General features: G+C 49.0%; 1 protein-coding gene across 1 annotated transcript; it reads left to right on the top strand.

Moving 5' to 3' along the window:
* Positions 1-649: 649 nt before the first annotated feature.
* Positions 650-12,672, top strand: LOC306709584 (zinc finger protein 646-like; the record flags this gene model as incomplete). Its single annotated transcript, XM_079177780.1, is given in 5 exon segments — positions 650-797; positions 6,299-9,054; positions 9,663-10,769; positions 11,807-12,631; positions 12,633-12,672. Coding segments are annotated over 4 exon segments (4,542 nt in total). The 5' UTR covers positions 650-797; positions 6,299-6,484.
* Positions 12,673-13,515: the final 843 nt, after the last annotated feature.

Below are 13,515 nucleotides of genomic sequence, written 5' to 3'. Positions count from 1 at the left end.
TATGACACATAATAAAATAATAACTGGATATATGAGTGACTCAAAGCAGATCAGCAGAGGGTTCATTATGGGTTACAAACAGAAAAAACGTCTCATTGGATGTATTGAAGACGTGACACCGAATGAACAAACCACCACAAACAATGTAAATGTCTTTGTTCTTTATTTTGTTTCATGTATTTTGCATAAAAAACAAACATCAGTGGTAGAAAATAACTCGTACTTCTACTTTCTCCTGTCTTCATCTCGTTCATTTAATAACTTTAACATTTAACAAACTAAAACGTATGAAGACTTTTTAAAATACGACGCACTGTAAAAAGTACAATATGTACCTCTGAGATGTAGTACACTAAGACGTACTATATGTATCTCTAACGTGTATAACGATGCGTACTACTTGATGAATATATATATTGATAATGGATAATTAAACACAGGATGATAAAAGCTGATACAATTACCTCAGAGTGTTATTTGCACCGTAAACGATGAAGATCTCCGGTCGGCTTTTTTTATTATTCTGCGCATGATGATGCGCAGCGGCGGCGGCGGCGGCGCGGCAGCGGCAGGAAGTATGCTGGCGAAGCGGCGGTAGAGAGAGAGAGAGAGAGAGAGTGCGCGAGAGGGAGCGCGAGAGGGGGGAAGAGCCAAGAACCAAAACTCGGTGTTTGAACCGGAGGAGGAGAAAAATAAAAAATGCCGAATCCGTGAAAAACGTGTACATAATTTTTTTTTTTTACATCTTCCACGCGGTGCATCGCTCACCTCGTGCGGGCGGAGAGGCCGATTGAGGGGTAAGTGTTGCGCGGGAAAAAACACGGCTCATATATATAAAGAAAAAAACAACCAACGAGGGGTTTCCATCAATGGGGGCCGAGAGATCTTTGTGTAGCTCCGGGCTAGCTCCGGGGTTAGCTCAGGATGCTAACCTTCGATGCTACTCTAACGAGCTCCTGCAGCGGCGACAATTTACTCTGTGTACTCCTAATGTACTTATAAATACACACTGGGAGTATTTGTAAACCGTGCAGCTCTGTGTGTCGAGCTGTTTTGTTGTTTTTGTTTACCATTTTGTGGTTTTCCTACTTCCGTTTTACCCCCTTTCTCTCATCGCGAAAGGAGGAGGAGGGGGGTTGATGCTAACGCTAGCTCGGTGCTAACGCTAGCTCGGCCGTGTGTCTTGACTCTCTTTCACCTACGTGTCCACAAATGCTTATTTTAAAATAAAACCATGAATGTTGTTGATAAGTTAACGCGCGTCTTGTTTATTTTTATAATAACTACACGTGCTTGTAGCTGTAGCCAGCGGGCTGTGTGCTAGGTTCTGTTTTGTGGGGCTAAAAAAAAAAGATGCTAGCTCCGTTAGCATTGGGGGGAAAATGGCTCTCTGCTCGATAGAAAGCCATTTTCCAAATGAATCGGGGGGTCTCAGTGAGAGTGTATCCGGCGGCTGTAGGTGTCGTCTCTGGACTCTATTCAGGAGGAAACACACCATTAAACCCCGGGCTTTATTTGTAGTTTATTTAAAGTAAACCCCCGTTCAACTGCCCCCCCCCGGTTCAACAGTAAATGTCGGAGGAGATCTCCCCGCTTTTGTCCGGATAAAACATCCGGCTGGAGGGTTGAGACCTCCGAGAGAGAAGAAGAGAGACGGGCCAAGGTCACGTGGGTTAGGGTCTAAATATGGTTTAAGTTTATTCAAATGTACAAATATTTATAAATGTTAGTTTAATGAAGCCCCGATCCAAACAACGGCTCCATGTGTGAATCCACCAACATCTGCGTGATTGTTGTTGTTTAGTGAATAAAACCGTTTTTCTCTTGTTTGTTGTAAACTGGTTTGTTTACATTAAACCCGAAAGGAAGCGTTTTGATTGGCTGCTGTCTTCTTCATTCAAATCTGACGCTTTTCATCTGTCAAACATATTTCACCTTAAAAAAAATGAGATTAAAACTTTATTATCACTGAAGTTCATAAAAACAAGCAGAAGACACCACAGATTATATTTAATTTATTCATGAATTAATTTACTAACATGTTGTTTATGTCTTAAGGTAATACTTCAATGAGTACTAAATACGCAGTATCATCTAAGAGTACACACAAAGAATACACAGTAGACCTATTGTAGTAATGTTAATAGTGAGAGTACACAGCTGGAGGTATAAATACTGTGAATACTCTCAGGAGTTTAGCAGTACAACCAACAGTACAAATATACAAAAACCTCCGTTCAATTCTACAGGAAACAAAACAAAGAAAGTTTGAATTATGTATTCATAAATACAGAGTTTAATTATTAACAGTTATTAGCTCCAATAATTCAGTTTGTTCAGATAATAATATTAATTAATAATAATATTATTAGTATCTCATTAATATTATTAATGAGTTTAATGTGAAATATTCTGTATTTAAACGTTTGATTCACAGAATAATAATAATTATGAATAAATGTTTATTTCACATTTTTATTAATATTTAATGTTTGAAGATGGCAACATGGTCTGGATGCTGGTCTGGTTGCTGGTTTAGATACTGGTCTGGTTGCTGGTCTGGATGCTGGTCTGGTTTAGATACTGGTCTGGATGCTGGTCTGGATGCTGGTCTGGATGCTGGTCTGGTTGCTGGTTTAGATACTGGTCTGGATGCTGGTCTGGTTTAGATACTGGTCTGGATGCTGGTCTGGTTTAGATACTGGTCTGGATGCTGGTCTGGTTGCTGGTTTAGATACTGGTCTGGATGCTGGTCTGGTTTAGATACTGGTCTGGATGCTGGTCTGGTTTAGATACTGGTCTGGTTGCTGGTCTGGATGCTGGTCTGGTTTAGATACTGGTCTGGTTGCTGGTCTGGATGCTGGTCTGGTTTAGATACTGGTCTGGATGCTGGTCTGGATGCTGGTCTGGATGCTGGTCTGGTTGCTGGTTTAGATACTGGTCTGGATGCTGGTCTGGTTTAGATACTGGTCTGGATGCTGGTCTGGTTTAGATACTGGTCTGGATGCTGGTCTGGTTTAGATACTGGTCTGGATGCTGGTCTGGATGCTGGTCTGGATGCTGGTCTGGTTGCTGGTTTAGATACTGGTCTGGATGCTGGTCTGGTTTAGATACTGGTCTGGATGCTGGTCTGGTTTAGATACTGGTCTGGATGCTGGTCTGGATGCTGGTCTGGTTTAGATACTGGTCTGGTTGCTGGTCTGGATGCTGGTCTGGTTTAGATACTGGTCTGGATGCTGGTCTGGATGCTGGTCTGGTTTAGATACTGGTCTGGATGCTGGTCTGGTTTAGATACTGGTCTGGATGCTGGTCTGGTTTAGATACTGGTCTGGTTGCTGGTCTGGATGCTGGTCTGGTTTAGATACTGGTCTGGTTGCTGGTCTGGATGCTGGTCTGGTTTAGATACTGGTCTGGATGCTGGTCTGGATGCTGGTCTGGATGCTGGTCTGGTTGCTGGTTTAGATACTGGTCTGGATGCTGGTCTGGTTTAGATACTGGTCTGGATGCTGGTCTGGTTTAGATACTGGTCTGGATGCTGGTCTGGTTTAGATACTGGTCTGGATGCTGGTCTGGATTCTGGTCTGGATGCTGGTCTGGTTTAGATACTGGTCTGGATGCTGGTCTGGTTTAGATACTGGTCTGGATTCTGGTCTGGATGCTGGTCTGGATTCTGGTCTGGATGCTGGTCTGGTTTAGATACTGGTCTGGATGCTGGTCTGGTTTAGATACTGGTCTGGTTGCTGGTCTGGATGCTGGTCTGGATGCTGCCTTTATATTCTTCAGACTGGTTCTGTTTGGTTTTCCTGGTTCAGCTCTGCTCAACATCATATTGTAATAATCAGTGTGTGTGTGTGTTTATATACTAGTGACATCACTACAGTGTTCATTGTGTTCATAAGCAGACATCATGGAAGATAAAGTGACTTTATTGGGTTTTATTCTTCATAACAAACACAATTTAAATGATCAGTGAATAGAAGAAGATATTTTATCAGCATTAGTTTTAATGAGTATAATAATGTGTTAGAAGGTAAACAGCTCATAATTCATCTCTGATATCTATTTTATATTCATGTGTAAACATCTTCAAACTGCTGCATTTATTCAAGTTCATCACTAAACTCCGTTCTACAGATGTGAACACATCCTGATAACGTTCTTTAGTTTTGATCCGGTAGTTTAACGTTGCACCAACACTATGAACTCTGTTAAAGGTGGAGTTAGTTTAATAACGATGAGCTGATTATTGATAACTTGACTTCATTGATGCTGGTTTGAGAGCAGCTGAGCTTTTTATTTCACCGATAAACCGTTAATTAATCACTAATCCTGCTTTATATAAAAACATCAAACATTCACGGTTTCCTGCTTTTCTTTGTTTAATATCACAAAGATATTACATGTACGTACACATACATGTATGTGTACATGTATGTGTACGTGTACACGTACATGTACGTACACATACATGTACGTGTACATACATCTATGTACACGTACACATACATGTATGTGTACGTGTACATAGATGTAGATATACGTACATACATGTGTGTGTGTATGTATGTGTGTATGTATCTGTCTGTATGTATGTGTGTATGTATGTATGTGTACATGTATGTACATATACATACATGTAATATCTGTGTGATATTACGTGTACGTGGGTCATTGACAAATAAGGCTTCTAAAAAGGTCATTGTTAAAATGATCTTCTAAATGGATGTAATGAATGTTTGTGTCTGGAACAATGTGGTGAAACAAGTCTTAAGTTATGAACCACCGTAGCGGCTTCTACCTCAGCGTAGCGGCTTCTACCTCAGCGTAGCGGCTTCTACCTCACCGTAGCGGCTTCTACCTCAGCGTAGCGGCTTCTACCTCAGCGTAGCGGCTTCTACCTCACCGTAGCGGCTTCTACCTCAGCGTAGCGGCTTCTACCTCAGCGTAGAGGCTTCTACCTCAGCGTAGCGGCTTCTACCTCAGCGTAGCGGCTTCTACCTCACCGTAGCGGCTTCTACCTCACCGTAGCGGCTTCTACCTCAGCGTAGCGGCTTCTACCTCAGCGTAGCGGCTTCTACCTCAGCGTAGCGGCTTCTACCTCAGCGTAGCGGCTTCTACCTCAGCGTAGCGGCTTCTACCTCAGCGTAGCGGCTTCTACCTCAGCGTAGCGGCTTCTACCTCAGCGTAGCGGCTTCTACCTCAGCGTAGCGGCTTCTACCTCAGCGTAGCGGCTTCTGCCTCACCGTAGCGGCTTCTACCTCAGCGTAGCGGCTTCTACCTCAGCGTAGCGGCTTCTACCTCAGCGTAGCGGCTTCTACCTCAGCGTAGAGGCTTCTACCTCAGCGTAGCGGCTTCTACCTCAGCGTAGCGGCTTCTACCTCAGCGTAGAGGCTTCTACCTCAGCGTAGCGGCTTCTGCAGGGGGACAGTGGCGTCCTTAATAGTTAAACAATATTCATTAATATCATGAAAATACTTTGAAAGTGTATAATATCGTTAACACTGTTAAACTTTTGAATAGTTTTTATATAATGTTAGAGCTTTAATATAACATCACGTTTGCAACTTATTTCAAATGAAACGGGCATCTACTAGGACACTAGCATTAGCTTGTGTTCTGGCTAACAACTTCATACATATACAAAACATGTTCACTCTGCTATGAAGGTCAGTTGAGCTCCTCTTGATGATGCAATATCCTGTTTACGGTTCTGCTCTTTAATTTCATAATAAAAGTCCCATCTTTACAGTTGTGCTGCCCTGACATGTGAGAACATTCACAAGGCTGGACAAATGTTTTTAAATTATTTCAACAGCTTAAAACTATTGGTGTTTGTAAAAATGTAGTTTATTTTAATTGTTTCAACAATAAAAGCATGCCATGGTATTTTATTTTGAATTTATTATCATTTAAATACCTTTTTTAAATAGTTTTCTTAGTCTTTTCATCTGACAGCTGAGATGCCAAAACATATAATAATATATAATATTTTATTGTACTGAAAATGTATCAAAACTGGATCTGTTTTATAGAATGAAATGATAAACGTCATGAATTGATACAATTATTTTAAAAGGAAATAGTGGACTCGGACACAAACGTGCACGTCATGTCATTGACCCACGTACATGTACACACATGAATGTATATATGTGTACATGTGTACACACGTATCAAGTAATCGGATGATTTTGATTATTTAAGCGGGTTTAAATGAGCCGACAATGAATATTATTAATTTAAAGTGTTACGTTGACCCTTTAAATAACCTTCCTGTCTCTTCTTCTTGTCTCCACAGTGATACCTCATTGGCTGGTGTGACCCCGCAGGCCCGCCTCCTCCCAAGGTGGGCCCTGATTGGCCGGACCTCACTCTGGGGAGAGAATGGCCGCCCTCAGCTGAAGAGCTAAGCTCCCTAACGTCACTGTTCATTGCTTTTGTTGTGAACTGTGATTTCCCGCCGCCCGATTCGCTTCAGAGTACTATGGCAATGCATGATATGAGTCGAGCCAAGGGTTTCCCCTGTAAAGAGTGTGATATGGTTTGTCCGAGTACTCCAAGTCTCCTAGAACATATGAAAGCACATTATCAGCAGGAAGAGAACGGTCGCTTTGAGTGTGAACAGTGTGGTCGTATTTACAAGCACGCAGCTAGCTTAGCCAATCATAAGAAGTCTCACGAGGTGGGTTCGTTCCAGTGCCCCGTTTGTACCCGTACACTGCCCAACGCCGTCGCGTTGAAGAACCATTTACGTATTCATACGTTGTCCCCTAGTAGCGCCCACGCAGAGGAAGAGAGCGAAGAGGTGCCCGAAGAGGCGGGCCACGACGAGAGGGACTACGGTCTCGCCCAAGACCTCTCGGACGGGTTTGGGCGCCCCCATTTGAATAATAGTGGTATGGGACATAGTGTCCTACAAAGCCACGAGACAGACGACCACGGGAAAAAAGGCTCCCCCGAATCCGACGACGCCTGGGACAGGCCCTTCAAGTGCGACCAGTGTGACCGGACCTACCGGCACCACGGCAGCCTGGTGAACCACAAGAAGTGTCACCAGCAAGGAACTTTCAAGTGCTCTGTGTGTTTCAAACAATTCAGCAACCTGGCTGCCTTAAACAGCCACGAGAGGACTCACTCGAAGTTCAAGACCCCCGGGGCGACCATGGTGAGCGGCAGCGGCGGCAGCAGCCTCCACGGTTCGGAGCGCGGTGGCACTCAGTCGTCCCAGAGCGACGACACGGCCTCGTGCTTCTGCCACCTGTGCCAGATAGCGCTGCCCAATAAGACGGACTTTCAGGAGCACATCCTGCTGCACAACGCGGCCTCGCCCTCCCTCGGCCTGCCGCGCAGCTTCCCGGGCATCATGCCCCACAATCTGAGCGCGGTTCGATCCGCGGCGTACCCCCCCACTCTGGGTGACCCTCTGCCGCTGCCGCCCCTGCCCAGTGACAAAAGAGGTCCCTACGACCCCATAATGGGCCCTCCGGTCAACAATCCCATCTACACATGTGCATACTGTGGCGCGGGACACCCAGATCTGGAGACCTTGAAAGTCCACTATCTGACCCACGATCCCCACCCGGGCTCCCATGGACAGGACAGCTCCCTCCTGAACTCGGACACGCTAAGCTCCGGCTCACAGGGCTCGGTGTCTTCCCCCTCCGGAGGCCGTGTGCCCCAGGCCAACTCTCCAGATGATGGAGAGCGCCGCTTTAAGTGCGGGGAATGCGGCAAAAGCTATCGGCACGCAGGAAGCCTGGTCAACCACAAACGCTGCCATCAGACGGGCCACTACCAATGCACCATCTGTTGTAAGCAGTACCCTCACCTGGCAGCGCTACACAGCCACCTACGAAGTCACAAGGGGCGCGGCTCCAACCAGTCGATCAATAACGACAGCAACGACTGGTTGTCTCCGGAGCCGCTTACTCTGGACTCCCAGCAGAGCTACGTCCAGGAGGGCAGCGGTGCAACCACTCCAATTTCCCTGCCAGGGAATCTAGGGGACGCCGCCCACTTTGTACCGGACGGTGGCCACAGCAGTGGGCTGGACTCTCTCGAGTTCCACGATCGCTTTGACGGCAGCTCTCTTTCTCAGAGCAACTCTGCCCACCGTCAGGCCGACAGACACGTGTGCGCCGACTGCGGCGAGATGTACGGAGACGTATCCGGCATCAAGTCGCACATGTGTCCCCGTCGCGGCCAGCAGCCGCAACCGCAGCAGAGCACCATGTCCAATGGTTTCATGGGCAGCATGAACTACCACAGCTCCAGTGGAACCTCGCTGCCCACCGGGAGCTCCAGCAGCCTGAAAGAAGGCAGCAGCCAACGACAATACTCCCAGAGCGGAGGCAAGAGAATGGGTAGCAATGACAAAGACGACGAGGACGACGGTGAAGTGTATCAGTGTTCGGTGTGCGGCAACCACTACGCAAGCCTCAGGGCCCTCAGAAGCCACTTGCGTAGCCATGCCAATAACCCGACGGGACCAGGACCCTCCACCTTAGAGCAGGAGTGGAGGATGATCTGCTCCACCTGTGGCCAGAGCTTCTCGAGGAAGCAGGACCTCCTGAATCACCAGTTAGTCCACGGTCCCCAAAGGCCGGACGGCCAGCAACAGGGTATCGTAGGCAGCTCGGCTAATGGCAACGACAAGATGGACGGACGCAACCACATCTGTGTCGACTGTGGCATGTTTTTTGCTGACCGCCACCACCTGATCACCCACCTGTGCCCCGGTAAGAACCGGGGAAGCTCCCTGAGCAAGCAAGGCCTGAACGGAGCCAAAGGGATGTCTGGAGGAGACGGTGTCGGCGGCGGGGTCGCTGGAGGAAGCCGCGATGTCGGCGGCGACGGACGCAGGCCTATGGTCGACCAAAGCGACAAGCCCCACAAGTGCGACCAATGCGGTCGAGGATACAGACACCCCTGCTCACTCCTCAACCACAAGAAGTCCCACAAGACTGGTGTGTTCCGCTGCTTGGTGTGTCAGAAACGCTACTACAATCTGCTGGCTCTCAAGAACCACCAAAGGACCCACTTTGATCTAAAGAGGTAGGTCCCTGATCCTGTACATTGTTTTTGTATTTAATTTGGGTTTTAAATTTGGCTGGTTGAAGTTTGTGTTGAAAGACGAGAGAAGATGTGTAGCGTCCATGTTTTGATTATATCTAGTGGTGTGACGGATCCGTACTGATCCATCTCGTGGTTCTTCACGCATGTGAACCGCAGATTAATTACAGTTCAACCGTAACATCACAGTGTGAAATAAAGCTTTACTCACTATCGTTATCCTTCAATATTCAGTCAAATTATACTTATATCTATGTTGAGTGAAAGTATTGTAGATTTCATGACAATCAAGGTTTCCTCATTTATTTGAGATTCTTGAGCTTGATGTCGAGGCCGATGCTTACGAGATTTGGTGTTAACTTCCGAGGTAGACGTTCAATATTTTGACCGCAGACTTGTTGGTCTTCAGTTGATCATACGAATGTTGTACCAGGACTTCTAACCTTTATTAGGAGTTTCACTTCTGGGCCATAATGCATAAAGTAATATTCTCCACAAAGGGTCGTGTTTAATTCCCCCAAGTTTAGAAATGTGACGTATTTACCGAGATTCTGTTATGTTTCCTTCATCTCTGCCCATCCCTGCTGCAGGCACAAGTGTGAAGAATGCGGCAAGGCCTTCAAGATCCAAAAGCAGCTGATCAACCACCTTCGTCTCCACGAGGAGCACCGAGCCAAAGGCCTCGTTCGGACCGGCCCCAACGGTTCCCGCTTCCAGCAGCCCGGCCCGTCTCATGTGCAGACTATGAGGGGGGAGTCCTCGAAGAGCCAGGCCATGAAATACAGCCATCAGGGTTTCAAGAAGCCCTACTCTTCAGCTGGAACCTCCAGGCCACAGAAGTTTGACCCGGCTGAGACCGGACGGCGGCCTTTTGCCTGCGAAGAATGTGGCAAGACGTACCGGCACGCAGGCAGCCTGGCCAATCACAAGAACCTTCACAAAATCGGGGAGTACCACTGCAATGTTTGCAACTCGACGTACCCCAACCGGCTGGCCATGAAGAACCACCTACGTCTCCACTTCGCCCAGAAGAAGCACAACTGTCAAGAATGTGGCAAAGGCTTCCGCACCCAGAGGCAGCTAGCGACCCACACTACAGCCGGCCTGTGCAAAGGGCCGCAGGGCCCCGGGGTCCAGATGGATTTTGAGTGCGACGGCTGCTGCGAAGGCTTCACCACGGCGGACGAGCTCGCGGCCCACGACTGCCCGGCCCAGCACCTGCCCTCGTCGTCCACCACCACCAACAGCTCCACCAACATCAGCTTGGAGAGGAGCTCGGTGGACCTGGACTCCGACGAGAGGCCCTACGCCTGCGACCTGTGCAGCTGCGCCTACAAACATGCCAGCTCCCTGCTGAACCACAAGCACACCCACAAGACGGGCAACTTTCGGTGCAACTTCTGCGACAAGCCGTACACCAACTACATGGCGCTGCGCAACCACATGCGCATCCACACCCAGCGGAAGAAGCACATCTGCCACACGTGCGGGAAGGCCTTCCGGCTGGCCAGGTTCCTCCGGAACCACCAGAAGGTCCACGAGGAGGGCGCCACCCCCTTCGGCTGCCCCACCTGCGGGAAGAGCTTCCAGGGGAGATCCGGTCTAGCCAGGCACCGCTGCGGGGACAACCAGGTAGGCATGGAAGTGAGGAGGAAGGCCACTGCACCCGCGGGAGAGGGCGACGAGTGTCGGTACACGTGAGTTCTCGTCAGTTGTTTGTGATTCTACGAAGTTGGAAAAACAAAAAAAAAAGTAGTGAAGATAAATTTAGGTCTCTACGTGTCTATTCCAGGTATATGATCTCCAATCCGGCTTCCTTGGGACCATACGCGTGCCGGAATTCGGATTTTTCTGAAGTTTGGACAAATTGAATTAGTGGAGAGACCAGATAAGTCAAACCCGTTTGCTTTCAGTTAGCATATGTCACACATTGTTGGTTTTGTGAGGCTTCCTACATGTTTTAGATGTTTTGTTTTCATGCTTTGTTTTGACACAGATCTGAATGACGTGTTTTGTGTGTAGCATATTAGCTGAATCTCAAGTACTGATGTTGTTTGTTGATTTGCTCTTGTTATGATTTTGACTGTAGTCTTTGTTTGTGTTTGTTTCTTTCGGACGGTTATGAGTCAATGTAGTTTGATGATGGGGGCTCTTGCATTTTTTATGTGTTGGCAAACAAAGAATCACAGGACAGATCAGGAAGTATTTGGAGCTAGCTGCACTGCACATGTCTGGAGGTTTATGTTCTCAACAGGTAACGGATGCTGTGGTTGAGGTTCTTTGTTTGATGGATCGTTCATCATTACAGAATTTAGTCACCAGCCTAAAGAAGGCGCTGACGGTCTTTGAAATTTGTTTCCAGATGTAAAAGCAGCAGTTTGAAGCTTGTGTCCATCTGTGCAGTGCAGGGAGCAGCAGATACTCCCCAGCCCCCCCCAGCATGAACTCCCAGTAGTTTGTCCCCCCCCCCCAGCAGTCCTCTCCCCTATGACCTGTGTAGAAGTCTTTAAATGGTGCACCACTTTGTAGTAAGTCTTCTTTGAAAGCTTTAAGCCGGATTTCAGATCATATACCTGTATGTACAACATCTTAGATGTTAAAGTATTTCAATAATTGTAAAGAAAAAGTGGTAAACCAGTCAGTGAGATAAACGTGGACAGAGCAGTGGAAACAGAACTGCCTCTTCCGTCACTAATGCCCCCCCCTTGCTGTTCCCTGTCTTGTCTCTGCACAGATGTGATCAGTGCGGTCGCTCCTACCGCCACGCCAGCTCCCTCCTCAACCACAAGAACACCCACACCGTCGGCATCTACCACTGCGCCGTGTGCCTCAAGACCTACTCCAACCTGCTCGCCCTGAAGAACCACCGCCGCATCCACTCGGAGACGCGGCGCCACCGTTGCCACGACTGCGGCAAGGCCTTCCGCGTTTCCTCCCAGCTTTACAACCACCGACGCGTCCACCAGAAGCAGAGGGAGCTGACCTGCCGGTCCTGCCAGCGAGCTTTTCCCACGCAGGCCAGCTTCAGGCTCCACATGGAGATCACCCACGGCCAGGCGCCGCAGCCCCACCAGCCCAGACCCCAGCAGCCCCGGGCCGGGGGCTCCCAGGAGCTGGGCTGGGGGTCTGGCCTGGACGTCACTCTGATGCAGGAGCAAGGACTCAACCCGAGCGGCAAAGCCCGCGGCCGAGGCGAGGCCATCAAACCCCACGTGTGCGATCAGTGCGGCCGGTCTTACCGCCACGCCAGCTCCCTGCTCAACCACAAGAACAGCCACAAGACCGGGACCTACTTCTGCAACTCCTGCCAGAAGGAGTTCCCCAACCTCATGTCCCTCAAGAACCACCGGCGGATCCACACCGAGCCCAAGCGTTACCAGTGCCCCGACTGCGGGAAGTCCTTCCGGGTCTCCACCCAACTCGTCTGCCACCGCCGCATCCACACCAAGGAGAAGCCGTTCTCCTGCCAGCAGTGCGACAAGCGCTTCTCGTCCCGGTCCAACCTGAGGCACCACATGAAGGTGCACTGGAGCGGCTCCACGGCGCCCCCCCCCCATGGCGCCCAACTTCCTGGGTATGCCCGGCGGCGCCTTCATATAACCTAAGGGATGAGGGGGGGGGGGGGGGGGGGGGGGCAGTCACATGCCAAGGTCTATGGAAGTACCAAAAAAGTAGCTCTTCCTCCTGCTCACCCTCCTCTTCCTCACTTTGTTCCATGTGTGGCTGCAGTGTGTGTGTGTGTGTGTGTGTGTGTGTGTGGAGACAGAACAGACTCACTAAACAGGAGGCGGGACACAAAATGGACGCCTCACACACACACGCACACTTTCCTGACCTTCATGGACGCCCCCCCTGAGGTCCTGGTTGTAGACGTGTCCCACATAGACTGACGTGGACCGTAGACGTGGTTCACTACGCCCGCCTTACTTCCTGCTGCATGTTGATGAGCCTCACAGTCAGCTGGAACCAGACCGGTTCTGACCGACCCGGCTCGTATGGACTGATGAGCCCTGCGGTTTGTAGACTGAGCTGCTGTGACGGTCGGCATCGGAGGAGTCGGGGAGGTCCGTGTGTTTTGGGTTTTTTGTCCATTTCGACCCCGGGAGCTGATTGGTGCTGCGGTCTGTTGCCCCGCCTCCATCCCGGGTCTGCTGGTGTTTCTTCTCGTGGCCTTCGTCACAATGTTTTTAAACCGAGTTCTGACCCGAGTCGGTCCAAAGTGTTTCATTTGAGACCGTGTGGGTGCAGAGCTGGAGACTGAGAGCTTAGGTTTGTGTTTCCCTTTTCCTTTGTGCAGGGCGTGTGTGTGTGTGTGTGTGTGTGTGTGTGTGTGTGTGTGTGTGTGTGTGTGTGTGTGTGTGTGTGTGTGTGTGTGTGTGTGTGTGTGTGTGTGTGTGTGTGTGTGTGTGTGTGTGTGTGTGTGTGTGTGTGTGTGTGTGTGTC

The sequence above is a fragment of the Pholis gunnellus genome, assembly GCF_910591455.1.
Source record: "Pholis gunnellus genome assembly, chromosome: 17".
Lineage (NCBI taxonomy): Eukaryota > Metazoa > Chordata > Actinopteri > Perciformes > Pholidae > Pholis > Pholis gunnellus.
This window is presented reverse-complemented; position numbering and strand designations above follow the sequence as displayed.